Below are 12,311 nucleotides of genomic sequence, written 5' to 3' on the forward strand. Positions count from 1 at the left end.
TGTCAGCACGTTATTTGCGTGGCAGCAATGTAAAGATTGGTGTTGTCGACTTTTTTTTTTTTTTTTACAAAACTCACTGACCTGAATAATAGCATTTTGAGGCTTTTAAGAGAAATTTATTGAAGCTGGCGCACCGCGATTGTTTGCCCTCTTTCTGGTTTCTTTTGTTTTGCTTTTATTTCATACTTGCATTTCAGATCATCAAACAAACTCTTAAATCAGGAAATGATGACAAGATTGAATGCAAAACTCAGTTTTCAATTTATGTTATTCTTTTAAGGGAACTTGTTGAAATAATCAATTAAAGTTATAATAGATAAATCATTTAAACAGTACTTGTCAGACTACATAAAGTAGGGTAGTTGATCTCACAAATCAACCGATCACACAACAATCTAAAGAAACTCAAGAGCAAATGTGAAGCAAAGCTTTTGAAATTCATTCAGGAAATGGTTACAAATGTGTTTCTAAGGTTATGGGAGTCAGTCAAACCACAGTGAAAGCCGTTCCCCATAAAAGGAATAAATATGGATCAGTGGCTAAACTTCTCAAGAGCTACCAGCCATGAGATGGACAACTTGTCAAAGAGGTCAAAAAAGAACCCAGTACACAACATCTAAAGCACTGCAGGCCTTTCTTGCCTTAGCAAAGGTCAGTGTTTATGTTTCAGCAATAAGAAAGAAACTACCGTGTGTGTTAGAAAAACACACACTGCGTGATTTGATGTCCTATTTTTTTGTGACTATGTTTTTTTGATAATGTTAGATACTTGGAAATCATATTTGCTTACTTGAACTGTAAAAAGCTGATATGTCATACTTGACAGCCATAAAACAGGATAAACAGTTTTTAAAATCTGTTTAGCTCCTTATCTTTTTAAAAGGACATTGTAATTTCGGAAACACATTGCTCTTCATTGATAATGTTACCGCTAACATAAATGACACATTAAGCTCTCCAAATATCAAACCATTTCCCACGTTTTTGTTTTATGTCTTTCTCTCCTTTATTGACATTTGGTCCATCTAGAGTGCCATTAAAACTGTTTAACTGATGCCATTCTTCTAAAAGTGCAATTTCCTTTTATAAGAAATTGCATGTTGGCCGCGTTCCCAGACAGTTCACTGGAAAGTTTCTCTCCTCTCTTGGTAAATATGGGCCCCTTGCCCAGAGATTACCATACACACCTGTGTTGTGTCCAGTGTGCATAGTGCAGAAGTTTGACATAGCAATTGTTCTCTGAACTAGGAATTCACAGAATACTCAAACAGTCAGAACGTTATGAATTGTTCCTTCTAGGTAATGGCTGCCATTGAAGCATAAATAACAGCTACAATTGTGTGCATGTCTTTTCTCTCTTAAGATAATCCACCATAAACTGATGGACATCAGCAGCTCCTCCTTCAACATGACCAACTACAATGAGACACTAATGTCTGAGAATACCAGCAGAACCAATGGTTCAGACACAACCCCACCAATGCCCTTCAGTGAAGTTACTGCAGTAATCTACACTACTGTCTTCATAGTGGGTTTCTTGGGTAATGTATTAGTTATCTATGTCGTTGCCCGCTACACCAAAATGAAGACAGTGACCAACATGTACATCCTGAATTTAGCCGTGGCGGATGAACTCTACATCTTGGGGATCCCTTTAATAGGGACCAACAGTGCGTTGTCCTACTGGCCATTTGGCAATTTCCTCTGCAAGGTTTCCATGACTGCTGATGGCATGAGCCAGTTCGCCTCCACCTTCTGCCTGACGCTGATGAGCATTGACCGCTTCCTCGCTGTGGTTTATCCTATTCGCAGTGCCAGATGGCGAAAGCCCCGAGTGGCCAAGATTTTGAATGGCCTGGTGTGGTTTATTTCATTCCTGATGGCGCTGCCGCTCACCATATTCTCAGGTGTGCAGGATAAGTTCAACACCTGCAACATAAGCTGGCCGGAGCCTTCAGAGACGTGGTCCCTTGCTTTTATCCTCTACACATCCATCATGGGCTTCTTCGGCCCTTTGACTGTCATCACCCTCTGCTATCTAATTATTGTTATCAAGGTAATTAAATCTTTACATATCCTCTTTGTCTTGAATTAGCAAAGGTTTAGAACTGCATTTTACCATCTCAACATCTCACGCCATCTTCCCTCTTCCAGGTGAAATCTGCAGGTGTAAGAGCAGGCCTCACAAAGCGGCGCAAGTCAGAGCGCAAGGTGACACGCATGGTGGTCATCATCGTGCTGGTCTTCGTGCTTTGTTGGCTTCCCTTTTTCACCATCAACATTGTCAACCTGTTTTATGTCATACCTGAGAGCAAAGTCAATGCTGAACTCTACTTTTCCCTGGTCATCCTCACCTACGTCAACTCCTGCGCCAACCCAGTCCTCTACGGTTTCCTCTCAGACAAATTCAAACAGAGCTTTAAGGACGTGCTTTGCTTCTACAAGGACGTGACTACTGCAACTAAGGACCTAGTGGAGAGCAGACAGAATGGCAATAAGGTAAAAAAAAAAAAAAAAGTTCCTATTTTCAATCAGAAAGTGCATAAAGCCTGTGAAGTAAGTAGGTCCTAGTGTGGAGTCCCTGCATGTTAGATGGTGCATCATGCGTGTTTTCTCTCAGTGCACTCTGCTTTCTTCCAACCATCAAAAAGACCAATTGCTCATTCTCAATTCCTATGACATTATATTGACCGATTGATGGAGGCACAAGCCCCTCTGCGAATCCTCAAGAATTAAGCAGGAAAAAACAATGAATATGAATTACATAGAAGGGATCATGTTCCTGTGAAAAATATTCTGAGTGAACACAGCTTCCTGTTTCTCTTAAAAATGCAAATTAGGCCTTTTTCTGTATTGGATGACATGCATGAGCAGGATCCAGATATGCTTCACTATTCTCTGGGGTTATGCTTATTTAAAACATACTGGAGCAAAGAGGAAAATCTTAAATTTAGATGTTTTCACCATTTAGATGTTTTCATACCTATTTTTTTGTTCCAATATAACCACAAACCTTATTTTAATTAGTATTGTACATAATACAAAAGTACAATACTAATTTTGAAGTAGAATGAAAGTTTTACAAATACAAATCTGACAATTATGGTGTGCCAATGTTTTCTACCCATTTTAGTCTTAAACCTTTGATATAATCCAGAGGATTACTAAATTGCATCGTAAATAGAAACCACATGTGGGTTATATGTTCCACAGTTCTACTTTGTGGACAATTTAGAGGATTTTTAGAGAATCTTAGAGAAGAAACAGCATCCTAAAGGCCAAGGCGCAAAGCAGAAGGGTCAGGGAAAATATTGTGGAGGATTTTTATTGTTTTTGGGTTACAAAACAATATCCAACACTCTGAGCATTTTACTGAGGACAGTTCACAAACAGGAAGTAGAAAAAGAATGGAAATCAAACCAAGACATGGTCTAACCTGGAAGACATATAAATTGCCATATAACAGATAAAATCTGTGCTGCTCCATGAGGTTAAATCTCATATTTGTGTCTCTTTTTTTTTCACAGCTCATCCAGATGGAGGTTGTAAGGAGCACTGATGTTGAGCCTTTCACCGCAAAACCTGCAACGGATTGCCAGTGATTTCTGTCTTGTTGCTGATCCAAGTTGTGCACTGGTGGACCACAAGGCACTCTGACGTTTTACCCATGGGGCTTCATACTGACATGGAATTTCCTGACTTTATTTCAGTTTGCCCTGTTTTTCACTCTCACATTTCTGCAGAGGCTCACTGAACTGTCTGAGGAACAGTTTTTTTTTTTCTTTTTTTTACCAATCACTGCATTTTTTTTTGTTACATCTTTGTACACAGCAACAGACTGAGCATTTTTTTGTTGTAATCTAAAAAATTTACAAGACTGTCAAACAACTTTAATCCCTTTAGACTTCATGTTTTTGTTTTTAATAGTCTATTTTTAAGAAGATAATGCCTTTGTTTTAGTTTGCTGTCTATACCATTTGTTTTGGCTTTATATTTAGAATGACTGTTATTTAGCACTGAAAGACATCTTGAAAGGATGTATTATGCTACATGGCTCACCACTAGGTGACCGAATCAGGATAGTTTGATTTATTTACTGGCAATAATCAACTGATTCGTGGTACTCTATGTGACTTAAATGGACAAGTGTGACAGAAGTATCGATGTCCTTATGTAAAACCCAGAAGAAAAAGTCTGATTGGTAGGAACGATCAACAGCATGACGGCCTGCTGATCGTTGTGCTTTGACAAGATTTTGACAAGGTTCAGTCATCTCTCCCTAAAAGGCAGCAGCACTCACCCAAACAAGGAGCCTCCCCTGCCCACTGGGCAGCTGCAAGCCTCCTTCCTCCATAAACTCTGATTGGACTGGATCTGAAGGCATCTGTTGGGAGCAAACCCGGCCCCAATAGACTTCACAACAATCTGGTACCAGACATTCCAGGACACAACCAGATGTTGTTTGTGCACATTCTGACTTGTCAAAGCTTTAGTTTTAGGAGCAAAGGAAGATCCTGCAGGTCACAATCTCACATATAGCTGACTGATGCCAGCTATTGTTAAATGTCTTATGTTGTCCAGTTCTCAGTTTGTAATGTTTGCAGTATTTTGTTGCAATAGTAAGAGAGAAAACTGACCTCCTGGCTGCCATTGTGGGAGCCTCATTCTACGGTTTTATGTTGACTTGCAAATTTTTTACACATGTTTTAGTAATGTGAAAAATGTCTTGTAAAAAGACAGCCAGTTGTTTGTTTTCTTATTCTCTCTCTCTCTCTCTCTCTCTCTCTCTCTCTCTTTGGCTTACCTCCAGTTTATGCAGTAAGGGTGGGATGATATGTACGACATAAACATATTTTTGTTTTTATCTGGTTTTTGTACTGACACTGACATTTCCTCACAGGTGTATCCTGAGCCCAGCAAAAATGTTAACAACGCCCATAAGATGTTTGAATTTGTTTGAGAAACTAACCAAGTAAATAGGTCGATTAAATGACAAGAGACATCACATTTATATGTATTGGTGAAAATGTGAATTCTGAAATAAAAGGTCATTCTGAATCGAGCATACAACATAAATGATAACAAGATTAGCAGTATTATGAATGTTGTTACACCCTAATTTTAGAAAACCCATGTTTTCCCCCGCACGGGTTTTCACAAATAAGAAAGTTATTTTCTTTATATATATATATTCAAGGGCTACATGGTTTGTTTAACACAAATTTGTCCAAGTTTTACCTACCTGAAAAGTGGCCCGATATTTGACAGTTTGCTATACAATAAACTTCAAGGTGCAATGCATGCCCAAAGCAAGTCCAACACCATAGCTGACCATTTGTTTGAGGTTTTTGTGATGATTGTAGCAGACATTAGCACTTTAGTGTTCCTTATTTGAAGATCATTGTCAGAGAGGGTTCTGGGTGCATTCACAGCTTTTCAAATATAATTTGTGCTGTCTTGTTCTTTACACAAGGAGAGGTAATCCTTTCAAACAAGCCATATTATATTTCTTCTGTTTTATTTGTCTTGTTAGGCACTTTAGCATGCTAGCTAAATGGTTTTATATCCGTTTTCCTCAAAGTTGTACAGTTTGACCTCGGGTCATCAACTTCTGGGATTATTGGCAATTGTGTTGTGAATAGTGTTTGGTTCATACAGGCTCTCCCAGATTGATGAGTGGTAGAAATTTCATCTAGATCTTGAATTAAGACGGGGCAGATTTTCGAACCAAAAAATTTCACTCTACCAGACAGAGTGTCAATAATAGATCAAATGCATTAAAATGTGTGCTATTGTGACGTTAAAATACATATTTGTCAATTCAGGTGGAGCAAAAACTTTTTTTTTTTTATTGCTGTCCATTTTAGTGGTTCATTGTCGTGTTTATGTTTTTTGTGTGTTTGTACATCTGATGAAATAGGGTGTACTTTCTTTATATCAAAACTATTAGCTTTGTGGATTATTCCAATGTGTCTCTGCTAATTTGTGCTAACAAACAACAACACTTATATTTCTAGTTTTTGACGTTTTAAAGCTTGGCGCCTTGACTTCACAATCCCAACACTGGAATGGCAGCTGGATTTTACAATGTGAAATTTACCTCCATTTATTGAAAAGTTTGTTACTGTAAAAACAAGGAAAAACATAGAGAAGAATAACAAATGTAATAAAACCAGACAAAAAAGACTTGACTTAATATCAAGCAGCTTTAGCTAAGTTCACTTATTTTTTGTTTTGTTTTGTTTCTTATTTTGTGATATTTATAGATTGATGACCTCACATCCACTCACTGCCGTTTTAAAAGTGTAATTTTTAATATGTAAAAAAAGAATGATGTTGTATTAAAAAACTTTGATTTAAAACACATTGCATACACTAAAATGTAAGCATTTATTTGAAAGTAACAAATGTGGTTTTAATGGGATGATAATCGATAGATAGCCGTGGATAGATAGATTAGTGGTGGCAGATTTATTCGTATTTTTACTAAGCGTTCACCAGATCGTCGTGTTTTTTAAATACTTTTACAAAATATCATTTTCAGCTTTAAAATCAAGCCACAAATAAGCAACTGCATTACAACTGGAGAGAAATATGAATTTGTGCGATGTCTTCTCCTGCTACTCATTTATAATTAGTTTTTTAGCAATCACCTGTGGGTTTTTCTTTCTTTACAGAGCTTAATTAAAGACAGATGAATTGTTTTTGTCTGACATGTGGAGCTCTGATGCTGCAGATTTAAGTGATTCGATGTCGTTCTCTCTTAAATCTATACCACAGCTTGAAAAAAAAACAAAAAAAAACAAGACGATAAGTATATCCTTTCTTTTTCACCAGATTTTGTGCTCTCTCGTCACCTCACAACCGCACCTTCTTGTGCGATTTATCTAAAGTGCACTCGTATATATTGCACTGTCTTGCTCGGCCCCTACTCCGAGCTTGTTTACCGACAACCTGTTTTTGAGATGGTTCATAGGGGTGAAGGTGCACCGTGCGTTCTGCAGCCTCTGATGTCCTGTTTGTTTGTTGTCGTGCTCCTTCAGCTCCATCAACCTTAATGTCAGTGGAAAAAGAATAAACAGAAAACAGTATCATTACAAAACAGATGAAAGTTGCTAAACGAGAGCTGGTTTTGGATTGTTGGCTGATTCTGAGAAAGAGATAAGAGGAGGCTAAGATTACCTGACAGGAGGAAAACAAACAGAAGTCGGTTACTGAAGGGCAAATGAAAGGCAATCCATGCCTGAGCACACAAACACTTGCAGTGGATTATCCTCACCACCAAACACTGTAACTTACAGAAAGACCTTAGTGTGATATTTAGCAATATGAAATAATTCATGAAATCCAAACTGACCTAAATCTACTAATATTTTATTGAATTTATAGATCCTGACAACAATGAAATCTAATTTTTTATTACATATGTGTGAATATATAGTCATGTTTATGCTGTTAGGAAAATAATGGCGTCCAAAACAGAAAGAAATGTGAACCGGATTTATTTTGGAATTGTGTTTGTTTTAGATACAGGGTTATTGGCAAGTAATAGGCAGCAAGTATTCAACAGTTGTTCTATGTAAATCTGTAATTAAAGTTAAGATTAATGCTTGAAGAAATGTAAGACTAAATTACTATGTAAATGTCCTTTAAGAAGAATAAATTTTGTTCTTATGTCGATAAACTACATTGCTTTTCCATCCATGTATCCTCTGACTGCCAGGGATTACAGATCCAGGAGGAAAGCAGCACCTTCCAGCTCATTCTGGGTGATCACAACGTGCCCCGGGACAAAAAGGGATGCACTGCAACCTGGTCAGATCCTCGAACCTCTTCTACTAACGCCTTTTGTTGGGGAGAAGCAGCGGCTCTATTTTAGAGAAGGATAGAGCTTCTCTCTCTCTCTCTCTCTCTCTCTCTGAGGCCGAGTCTGGCTTCCCTGAACTCACTTTGGGAGCTTGTATCTTGAATCTCGCTCTTTAGTTCACGATCAAATCTTATCACCACAGCTGACAAGTGGAATGCAGCCGGACCGGTAAATCGGGAGTAGCACCCGTTTTACTGCAGCTGCAGATGAAGCCCCGCTCCGTCTGTCCGTCCTGCCATCGCTCCAGAGCAAAACACCAAGATAATGGAGTCCTCCATTTGAGGCAGAGCCTGACGCCCAACCCATAGGGAACAGCCAATCTATTTTTTTTTTCCCCAGCTAAAAACCTCAAATGAAGTTGTAAAAAAAAAATTTTTTTTTTTAAATTACTTTTTGCATTATGTAATCTGTAACCAGACAGACTGCCATTGTTGACGTTTTCTCATAAGCATGCCAGCATTTACACTGTCGTCAATACAAAGAACAGAAGCTGCGCACAGACTGGTTCACTTTACTAGAAGTCTAATACACAGTATTACACTGTCCCCGCCTAATGTTTAACTTTTACACAGTTTGGAGCATTGTGGTGTTGCTCCGAGAACACCAGGCTGACCACAGGAATAGCCTGTAGGAGGTGGATTAAAAGTATCTGTGGCTGTGCTCCCAAATTAACCAAACCCACTCCCGCCAGAACAACAACTCATTAATGTGTAATTTTTATCAACACACACCGAAGCATGTGTTGTATTAAACATGTGTGGATTGTTTCTGATTCCTCCACTTAACGTGTACAGCGTAGCTTACAGGAAACGTTCATTATTGTTGAGCAGCTCTCTGCTAATTTTTGTGATAGTCTGTTATTATTTCTGCAGCACCTGCCTGTGGCTATATTAAACCCCCTGTGTCACACATGCTGGCGCTTGAAGAAATGTGTATAATGAGTAGACAAAAGCACCAGTGAGGTTAATTATTGTAAAGGTCGGCACCACTGTTAATGGCAGGCAGGCTGGTTTGCTGATTTTTTTTTTCCCCTGGATTTCTAAGTATTTGATCAAGAACATTAGGCCAAAACATGAAAATTAGCTCTAGGAAAGTCATTGCACAATGTGTTCCATTTGATAGTGATACTAGGCTTGCAGAAATATTAACTGAGGTTAATGATGGATGATTGTCTTGTTGAGTCAGCCAGATGAAGTGTTTGGTTTAGGTGTTTTTATAAAGAAAGAGTGAGGGGAGTAAGGAAAAGGCCACATGTGCAGCAACAAATGTTGAAGAATAAGTCAGAAGAGACCAGATTCAGGGTCTTATTAGAGATGAATCAGTTATGTGGCACAAGCGCTGATACAAGTAATCATATGCATATGATGATATTTCAATTGTAGTGGTCTGGATTCATTATTAATATGTTTCAAACATGAGAAATGTGAGAACTAAATGGTACAGAAATAAAAGGAACCGGCAATTATTTTTAAAAAAGAAACTTTGGCCTGAATCTTCAATTCAACTTCAGTTCAATCATTTTGAGGGGGAAAAAATCTATTTAGATCTAAAACGAACATTTTAACTAACATTTCTTTTTCTTTCTTCTTTTTCTATGTTAATTATCACAGCAGACTGTTAAATGAAATTCTTTTGACTAATTTATGAGCTGAAAGTCACAACTGCTAGATGCAGATTATTTGTGCAGAGCTGCAGCAATGCAATGCAAACCTGTTGCACATTTTTGAGGATTCCTGGAAGTTTTGGGAACATAATAAACTCTTCCTCTCGCAGGCTGCGATGTTTTGGCTGTACACAAAAGATGCACGGAGAATAGATGGGGTTCACGAAGAAGTGAAGGAGGAGTGACTTGCCTTGCGTGGTTAATTAAAGCTGAGCGCTGTGCCCTTCTCCGCCCCACGCTCTCTTTCTGCCTCAGCCAGGAGAAAAGGCTGGATGCCTTTGTCTGTTTCATTAACTTATGAGTTAATAGCTCTGGCAAAATGCACTCAGCGTGTTTGTCAAAGAAAACCAGCTGATGGTAAGATCAGCTTGCATTCAAAAATGAGATTCTATCATTTAGGAAACTTGAGATAAGTTTTTGGAACTGTAACCCATCAGTTTCTGAATTTATTCACACACCATCCATCAGTGCTTGAAGCATGCCAGAGGTTTGCGCAACCAGAAGAATTTTCCTCTCTCAGGTCTCTCTCACGCCCGCGCTCATTTGATATTTAGGTAACGCTCTGTAAAAGGGAACGCACAGGAGTGTGAGGACATGCACGGCGGGGAGTGTTTCAGTGTGTCAGCACTGATTAAAGCGGGTCAAAAATGTTACGCAATAGAGTCTGGTTGAATTTATCACCGCGTTAAAACAGGATATTTATGCAGTATGATGTCAGGAAATCTAGCTCAACAAATGTTTTCAATTTCATTGTTATATAAATCATTTTGTATGCATGAGCAGTAAAAAAGTTCTTGTTTGCTCTGTTTTGGACATTATGCACCTCCTGTGTTTGTCGATGCATTTAGGTGACACAAACAGATATGACAATTACTAATGATGAAACTCTGGTTTTGTCTTTTAATACCTGTTTTAATGTAAAGGCAGAGATAAAGCGAGCACTTCCAAACTGAGAAACTGACCCATAACTAAATTTCAGAGTAAGACTGCAGTTTTTTATAAAAAAAAAAAAAAAAACTATTTCTCTCTGGCTGTCAGTGCATTATCGCCCTCAAGTGGACTTATCTAAATTCTCCAACACTGCCACCCTGACAGCTGTTCAGGGGCAGCATTTACAGCACGTTGTAAATGAACGTTACTATATTTGTTATCATTACAACCACAAACTTTAGTGCATTGCTTTGGGACTTCATGTAACAAACCAACACAAAGTAGTCCAAAATGGAAGATTTAAAAAAATCCCTTTTTTTTTTCAATCTTGTTCTGAAAGCCGGAGAACATTAGTAAACAAATCATAAATAAATCACCAGATAAATTTAAGAAGCAGTTCAAAATAGGTTTAGAATGTCAAATTGTTTTTCCATCTTCAACAATTTAGATGTTTTGTTTTGTTTGTTTGTTTGTTTGTTTGTTTGTTTGTTTAAAAAAAACCCACTATAAATCTACCAACACATGGTTGTATGCTTAAACTGATAGGCTGGGAAATAAAAGCATTAATCAGAATATCAGTCATGTGACCCATAGTAACTCTGGAGGAGCTACAGAGTTGTCCTTCGGTGGATCAATCTGTGTAAAGACACCTCCACACATCTGGCCTTGATCAGAAAGTCCTGAGAAGAAATAACAATGACATTCACTAGAGGACATGTAGGTCTGTGTCTTGAATATTTTAGGAAGTTCTCAGTAATTGTTTGCAGATTTCTCCAGAAAGTGTTGTTTGAATCAGGTGTGCAAAAGCAGAGGAGCGTGTAAAACATGTAGGACTGAAAAATGCTCTCATCTGATGAAACCAAAAGAAGACATTTAGGCCTGTAAGCAAAATGTGTCGGTGTCATCCTTAATACACCATCCTCACACTGACACATGGTGGAGGCAGCATGTTGCTGAGGGGTTTTCTTTAGCAGGGACATCAAAACATACACAATGGGACAACGTGGGAGAGTTCAAAGTGCACTACGAACAGAATCTCTCTGTTCGAACAGGTTTGTATTCAAACTGATTAACTTGTGTGACCATTAATTTTTTAATCCACTAATCCCTTCGGCTGCCCCGGTGATGGTTCATCTGAGGATCCAACACTTTTCATAAAAATCAGGAGGCTTTGTCACATTTTCGGTCCCTCAACCCGAGACACATTTGTTTAGACCTAAGGATACGCTAACATCAGTGCCGAAAATAAAGTGCACCTCCAAGCAGGAACAACAATAGCATGAAGCACAGTGCCTGTCGCACTGTTGCCTCTGCTCAAATTAAATTCCCTTAAGTGACCCCATGAAAAGAGCAATCCCTCCTGGCCTGACTGACAGGAACGCGGTGTATTAAATGAGCCGGTCGTTCAGATTAGATGATCCATCGGCGAGTAGGCGTACAGCTGGAAAAGCAGTGAGTAAGGGAGGCTCCCGAAGCCATCAAACGCTCATCTGCCCCGGCGTGTGTTCCCGCAGGAGTTCACAGAGGAAATGATGCTCCCAGTCAGTGTGGCCATCACCGTGGAAGGGAAGATGTGCAACAACTGAGACATGGTTATACAAATGGTAACTGAGACTGGCCATCTGGTTCTCAGAGCTCAGGGCAGGGAGCTCTAACTGGATCTAACTGGATGCGTGTTGATGTTTATGGTTCAGCGAGGATGAAGGTTTGACACAGATCATCATATTTACTACTCAACAAAGGACACCCAGCAGCAGGCTCAATCAGGAGTTAGTAGTGCAAAAAATAGTGCTGGTAATGGGTGTTATGACAGACTTTTTACTTTCTAAGTGGGAATCTAACCAGATGTGA

At 38.8% G+C, this 12,311-nt stretch overlaps 1 protein-coding gene across 2 annotated transcripts in view; it reads left to right on the forward strand.

Annotated features, from left to right (window-relative positions):
• LOC103145467 (somatostatin receptor type 5-like) overlaps positions 1-6,793 on the forward strand; it is an 8,141-nt gene extending 1,348 nt beyond the window's left edge. The window contains exons 1-4 of one of the 2 annotated variants that reach the window (XM_007562916.2): positions 38-651; positions 1,364-2,056; positions 2,155-2,499; positions 3,528-6,793. In XM_007562916.2, the coding sequence (XP_007562978.1) occupies positions 565-651; positions 1,364-2,056; positions 2,155-2,499; positions 3,528-3,602 (1,200 nt within the window). In that variant the 5' untranslated portion in view covers positions 38-564 and the 3' untranslated portion in view covers positions 3,603-6,793. Of the gene's footprint in view, positions 1-37; positions 652-1,363; positions 2,057-2,154; positions 2,500-3,527 lie in introns of those variants that run through there. The other variant, XM_007562918.2, reaches the window with a different exon arrangement.
• The last annotated feature ends 5,518 nt before the right edge of the window (positions 6,794-12,311 follow it).

The sequence above is a fragment of the Poecilia formosa genome, unplaced genomic scaffold (genome assembly GCF_000485575.1).
Source record: "Poecilia formosa unplaced genomic scaffold, Poecilia_formosa-5.1.2 Scaffold142, whole genome shotgun sequence".
Lineage (NCBI taxonomy): Eukaryota > Metazoa > Chordata > Actinopteri > Cyprinodontiformes > Poeciliidae > Poecilia > Poecilia formosa.